Source organism: Notothenia coriiceps, unplaced genomic scaffold (assembly GCF_000735185.1).
Source record: "Notothenia coriiceps isolate Sejong01 unplaced genomic scaffold, NC01 NC01_scaffold00037980, whole genome shotgun sequence".
NCBI lineage: Eukaryota > Metazoa > Chordata > Actinopteri > Perciformes > Nototheniidae > Notothenia > Notothenia coriiceps.
The window spans coordinates 9,028-16,110 of NW_011370681.1; the positions used below are offsets into that span (position 1 = coordinate 9,028).

Here is a 7,083-nt window from a genome sequence, read left to right on the forward strand (position 1 = left end):
GCTCTGCTCTGAAACACCTGAACGGCCCGTTTCTAACAGCTGCTTCACCAGCGGTCCAGATCTGTTGCCACAGTGACTCCGGACGCGCAGTTAATATTAACGAACGCACCCGCTAGCGCTAATGTACCTTGCCTGAAGCTAGACCATCATCTCGGAGCAGCAGAGCCCTTATTAACATTCCATGAGCAGGAGCCGACAGGCAGGAAGACTCGAGCACACAGCTCGCACTTTCATTGCTAATATATAAAAAAGCAACACCATGCGTGTCATGATGCCACAACAGCTCACGGCCGCAGATTACTCCGCGGGCGTCCCAGACCCCCCCATACCCAAAAATATTGTTATTTGCAGATCTACATGAATGACATAAAATCCCTGACAAATATGAATGCTACTGTATTCAACTTCATTAAAACGTTATTAAGGCCTGACCTAAATTCAGGTAATTCACAAAAAATATTATATTTTAATGGCAGCCTCCTCAGCAGATCAGCGATCCCAAAGCGTTTTAGCCGGAGGATAATAGTCCCGTTGTTATTCTTTTTTGAACAGTCTTGATGATTAAAACGGCAGCCTCTCAGCATTGTATTTCACAACTAATGGCCCCATCAAAACCACAGCTCTCTCTCTGCATCTTTCTTCTCCAGCAGCCTAATGTGAACGTTAGGGTTACTCCAGTTGCGTTCTTCAAAGTGGGGGGGCGCGGCCCCCCAGGGGGGCGCAGATGCAGACACGGGGGGCGCGATGAGACCAGCAGGAAAATGGTTATACATTTTTTCTTTTTTTAAATATTAAATTTTTTTTTTTATTTAATTTGATTCGAAAAACTAATATCATACAGCTACTATTTACGCTCTGGGGTCTCTGTGTTTCATTAAAAGCTTGACTTCTGTGGTGTTTGCGAACGCAGCCATTTTGTGTGGACGGTGCGCCAGCGGAGGGGAGAGGAGAGAGAGAGCGCACCGCGTTACCCAGAGATTGTTGTTGGTTTAGCCTTCTTTGGTTGCCTAGCGAGCTACGGCTAACGCGATATAAGGGTTTTTCCAACAAACAAAGTGGAGGGGAGGTCCTCTCCTGTCAGACTGAGAGCACTCAGCTGACCTAAAGGACTCTCTCAGTGTGTATTCTCAGTGGGGTCTTCAAAACGTTTTTGGTCACCATTAATGCTAAACAATTATTTCCGAGGCACACGTTTATATGATCATTATAGTATGAAAAAATAAGAAATAATTAAAAACGGCTATGAAAATTACTATATCGACATTAAAAAAAGAATAAGTTATAAAAGGGTGATTTTGTAAATATCCATAAAGAAAAAGTAAATCTGGTTTGCAGTTCTGTTTCATATAGGTGCTTGAGAGATGTATCCATAGATCTCTTCATGTTTGCCTCTCAAAGTGCACGCAGATTGATGACTTTTCAACTTCAATATTTAGAAATAAAATTCTTCCCGGGGAGCTTGGCCCCCAGACCCCCCTATGTGAGGTTCCACACACCACCTATAAAAATTAGCACTTTTACCCCTGCTTACACCTATATGCCGTGAGCTGATTATTCGAGCCTTCAATGGCCTAACAGTCGCGGCGGTACGTTGTGTACAGTATAATGTGTGGGGATTGTTGCAGCCTAGGAAAATTCCACTGTTAGCGCCGGTACCATTAGTGGGCGAAACCCTAAATGTTTGAGCCACCCTCTATGTAACTCAAGGCTACCCCACAGCACCCCCAAATAAATCTCTGGCGCCACCACTGAGCCCTGACTATTTTTGTGTTGGGGTGGCCCCGACTTCTTTTTTTCTTCCAAAGGGGGGGGCCTGGGACAGAAAAAGTTTGAGAACCACTGGGTACTCTGAGTGACAAAACAGTCAAACCAGTAGACAGTAGACACAACACTGTCATTGCAAGTGACCCTCAGTTGTTGACTTTTATGCTTCAACTGGCTAAAAAAAAAAATGCCCTAAATTCGTTACTGATAAAAAGGGCTTCTACTGTACCTTAAGTTGACCTTAACACTTGAACCGCCAGAGCGTTTTTGTACTAGCGCCTACCTAAAACCGTCAAATCCGCTTTTAGAATGCCAATTTTTTATAAAAACATAGGGTGCCTACATAAACACGACTTTCAGGAAAAGTCACGGACTGGCGAGACTTTAATATTTTATGAAAAAAAGTTTACATTTAGCACACACACAACACACATCACACAAATTTGACCCAGTTTGGTGGTTTCTAGTGTTAAATAAACCAACTAATTAATGAACTAGTTCAATACGCCATTATATTTATTCTTATCATTCTTTATGAGCCGCAGAAATAGTCCTTAAAATCAGATCTGTCTGTTTTTTAAATAGAAATCTGACGGCAGGCAGTTAGCTCTGCTATCACCTATGATAAATGCGGCCGCACCTAATCGCTGGCCATTCAGCCACAGGCCTCCCTCTATACAAATCAAACTGTAGACGGTGTGAAAGCACCTATTGTTTTAAATAATGGTCGGAATGTGACCTGTGAGCCTTCTGAATTACCGTGGGACAGCACATTCTAAACTAAGATGTTCAATCAATAAAGACATCTTATCTTATCTTAATAATATCTTCATATTAATAATAATAATAATAAATCATACAGTATGTGTCCGAAAGGGAGCAGGAGGAAGCAAACACAAAAATATACAACAAATATACTGCATATTAAAGCAAACGATTGTAAAGGTAAAAGTATGAGCATAACAAATAAAGAAGTGTAATGTAAACATTTACATTATTATTATGATTATTTAATATATAAAGACTATATGTTATTGAATTACAAGATTAGATATACTTTAGTATAGTATCTAAAATATTGATGTGTTCAAATGCTCTTCAAAACACAACTGAAAGTCCATGAAACTTGTCTTTCTGTATTTGTGAATGAAGCGCCATCTCCTGGTTAAAACCTGAAATTGAAAATCTGGCAACGCCCTCTTGGAAAATAGTGGGAGGGCTTAACATTCCTCTATACTGGTCTTAGGCAGGTCGTAGGCAGGAAGCTGTAAGCTGGAGTCTGAAATGAAGTTCTACATCTGTATGTATGGTCCTGCTTGACAAGCTGTCAGTCTGTTAAAAAATGTATTTCCCTACAGGGGTCCATCGAGTGTTGTTGAGGCAGGATAACAATCCTTAGAACTTTCCAATGAAAGACTCGCCTGTCAATGCATATGAGACATACCCCTATGGATAAACCACAATGGACACAAAGTGGACCAGAACAAAATGGCGACAGCACATTTTTTTCCTTGATCAGGTCTAAATGAACTAAAGACATCAAAGCAAAGCAATACTTTCGGCTGCTTCTACTAGGATGTACTTGGGGCTCTTTTGTTTGAAACACCTTCATCTTTTCAAGTAGATATACCCACTCAAAGAAATCCAAGCAACCTGCAATGTTGAACCCCTTCTCCTGTGGTAATTGAATAGTGAACACCTCTTCCTGTCAGAAGCTTGGGCCAAAACCTCAGTCCCACTGGAGAAGAGATTTGGCAACATGCTCTGTGTCTGTAAGTCATGCCAAGCTGTTATTTAACAATTGTGGGATTTCTGGCACCATAAGAGTAAACCTACCTAACCCTCTGTTTTAAGGAATGACGTAAGAAGGGAGAGGGGATTGTTTTTGGCCATTGATGGTCCATCTTGTCTGTTGTTAAACAAGGGGAAACCAGTAGAGCGAAGAACAGTGGCTTATTGATTCATGTCATGGCGCACAATTCCTGATTCGAGATGTTTCCACCTTTCTGGGACAGCTGATCTCCTGCTGAGAGGACCAACCTTACTGACGTACAGCAGCAAATTGCCCCCTGTTCATAAACCAGTTTCTCATTTCCACTTTCAACAAAACTTGTTTACCTTGGAGACGAGGACGAAAGCAATACAGGATTAGATGTACCTTGCACAATAAACTGCTCCTGGATGTTGATATGTAAAAAATAGCTGGAGTCTGATTGGCTAGAAAATGTCTATTATGCTCCTGAAAAAAGTATAATAAAACCCTTTTGATGCAGTAAGAGTTCACAGCGTACTGTAATAAACATGTATTAGCAGTACCGAGGTTCAATCTAGGTCAGGCTGAGTATGTTCTGTCTGGTTCTGGTAATCCATCAGTAGACCCAGAAAGCTCTCTGAAGATTTAATTGAGAGATGGGCTTTCAATGTTTTGGGACAAAGAAACATGAGCAAGGCAGTATTTCTCTAACTTTAGACAGAGAGTCCAGTCGCCTCAGTAATACAAAGCCCTGATTGCCTTTTGTCAAGCGCGACTCAGCATTTGCATAATGGTAATTAAAAACAATTATACAGAAGATGCATTCAAGATTCAGGTCTGCTGAACATTTGTACAGTGTCAGGGATGAGCGAAGCAGGCAAGACCCAAACGCAGATTTCACAGAAAAAACACCTTTATTCCAAGGCTAAATGAAACAAAACAGAACTCTTCCCCGTGAACAACGTCAAGACACACAAGGAACTAACAAAGACAGACAGAAAAACCAGAACTTAAATACACACAAGACTAATCAAAGAAACAAGAGACAGGTGAGGAGGGAGGAGAAAACACAGAGGTGAACACAATCGGGTAATCAGACAGGAGGGAACACAGACAGAAAGCAACAGGCAAGACAGGGGGTGAACACTTTTCAAAATAAAACAGGAAACCAAAGACAGAAAAAGACAAAACAAAACACAGACAGATCGTTACATTTCGAGCTGTACCAATAGAGTAACTAATCGAGAATCTGAAATATTATACATAACAGTTTACAGTAGATTTGAGTTTTGTGTTTTTTCTTCTATTCTTCTCCTCAGCGCCGCGCCACCTGGTTGGAAACCTGCCGCCGTACACCAACGTCAGTCTGAAGATGATTCTGACCAATCCCGAGGGGCGGAAAGAGAGCGACGAGACCATCATACAAACTGATGAAGATGGTGAGATACACAAAAGACACTTTATTTTTGTTATTATGTTAATGTTTTTTTATTGAGCAAAGGGTTAATGCTTCTTATGCTGTAGGATTATTAAAAAGCACAGAATATACGACAGGAAGAACCTTTATTGCAGACGTGTTTGGGAGTAGCACTGTAAATTAAGGAAGTGCACGTATAACTTTGAATGGTTCAATAAAGAAGCTTTTCTTTTGTCGATATGTATTTTCTAAGACTGTTTTTATTTGAAGAACAACATTTTTATGTCATTTTTATGAGCATTTTATAATTGTCCCTGTGTTTGTGTCTGTGTGTTAACAGTCCCAGGCTCAGTTCCCAGTCAGTCTCTCAGAGCCACTCCATTTGAAGACCGAATTCTTCTTTACTGGAAGGAACCGACTGAACCCAACGGAATCATCACACAGTATGAGGTACAGCAACAAGAAGCAGAGGGAACAATAATTGTTGAATAACCAAATCTATCACTAAACTCAGCCTCATTAGGATATACAGTGTGTATAATCCTTGTGTCTGCTCTCTGCCCATCCACAGATCCACTACAGTGGGGTGCGTTCGTTTGATCCCTCGGTGCCTCTCCAGCGGCCGGGGCTTACAGTGTCTCTGCCCTCCAACGCCACCCATCACCTGTTCTCTCAGCTCCACCCAGGCGTCACCTACCAGCTGCTCATCCGCGCCTCCACCTCCAAAGGGTTCGGCACTGCGACCACGCTCAACGTGACTACTAATATTTCAGGTAGGAAATACATTTGAATGACTTTTCGTCACATTCAGATAGTTAGTAAGGTAAACTATCCATCCACTACTAACCATGGACACTAATGTTGAGTTATGCTCTGTCTTCAGCTCCAACAATAGATGAGTATGACGGGTCAGAGGCTTTTCTGAATGAAACTGCAACAACCATCACCGTCCTGCTTAAACCTGCCCAGGCCAAGGGAGCTCCTATAAGGTACATGCTAACATATACAACTACCGTAGTTTTCGGACTATAAGCCGCGCCTTTTTTCCCATTTTTCGACCCTGCGGCTTATATAACGGTGCGGCTAATCTATGGATTTTTACAGCTAACGGCCACTAGGGGACCTCCTAAATCTATGGATTTTACAGGTTACAGTCCACCACCTTTAACTCTATGGGCTCTATGGCCGGTCCGCGCCCCCCACCTTTAAGCGGCGGGCTCCAGCAGGAAAAGCTGGAGGCCGGAAAAGAGTGAGACAGGTAGCGCGCAAAAGTAAAAGTGGAACCGAGAGTGGTACGACAGACAGAACGAGAGCAAGACAGACAGACATTACGAGAGCGAGACAGTTTGTCCCCGTACCACTGGTTGAAAACCACTGCTGTAGATCACTGCCGGTACGTGCGCTGGGAGCGCACCGTTTAAGTTTGAAAGTTGAAAAGTTTGTGTGTCTGAAACGCTATGTGATACAGTACAGTTTACACAGCACAGTACATGTTCTGTAGCTACTATTGCACTAAATGGTAACACTTGAATACGTTATGCAAATATGCAACTTGTTTGTTGAAATGTTAATAAATGGGAGCTTCCTCAAACAGCCATCTCTTTCCCGACAATCCCCTCTGTGCACGAACCCTTACATATGGTAATTAAACATTAAAACACCTGCGGCTTATAGTCCAGTGCGGCTTATATATGTACACATCATTCAATTTAGCTGCTGCGGCTTATATTCAGGTGCGCCTTATAGTCCGAAAATTACGGTACACAGTATACGGGAGGAGACATCAGGCCGGAGCAGCGGCTGAACCTACCTGTATTCATCTTGTGTCTCAGCAACAAGGTCCACTAAGATCTGCAGACGCTCCCATCTCATGGCGCTGCACTCCTTGTGGAAGTCGAAGGCTATATAGCTGAGGACAGAGGAGACACGGTCAAAGTGCTGTCCTCAGGTCACAACGGATGTCTAAACTTTGTTTTATCGGGCAGCGCTTCAATGTTACAGAGGTGGCAGAAATAGATGCAGTTCCCAAGCAGAGCTAAATGTTAGATATAATGTATTTAATTAAAGGTCCCCTATTATACTGTTTTTCATCCATATATTATAGCTCTCAGATCTATACAAAACATGTCTCTGAAGTGTTTGTCTGAAA

The 7,083-nt window shown here is 42.2% G+C and overlaps 1 protein-coding gene across 1 annotated transcript in view; it reads left to right on the forward strand.

The window, feature by feature from the left end:
- The window catches only part of LOC104967935 (receptor-type tyrosine-protein phosphatase kappa-like), a gene marked incomplete at its 3' end in the record, with an annotated part of 12,031 nt that extends 6,108 nt beyond the window's left edge, over positions 1-5,923 (forward strand). The window contains exons 2-5 of the mRNA XM_010797475.1: positions 4,837-4,956; positions 5,275-5,384; positions 5,506-5,707; positions 5,818-5,923. Coding sequence (XP_010795777.1) covers positions 4,837-4,956; positions 5,275-5,384; positions 5,506-5,707; positions 5,818-5,923 — 538 coding nt within the window. The remainder of the gene's footprint in view (positions 1-4,836; positions 4,957-5,274; positions 5,385-5,505; positions 5,708-5,817) is intronic.
- Between the last annotated feature and the right edge of the window lie 1,160 nt (positions 5,924-7,083).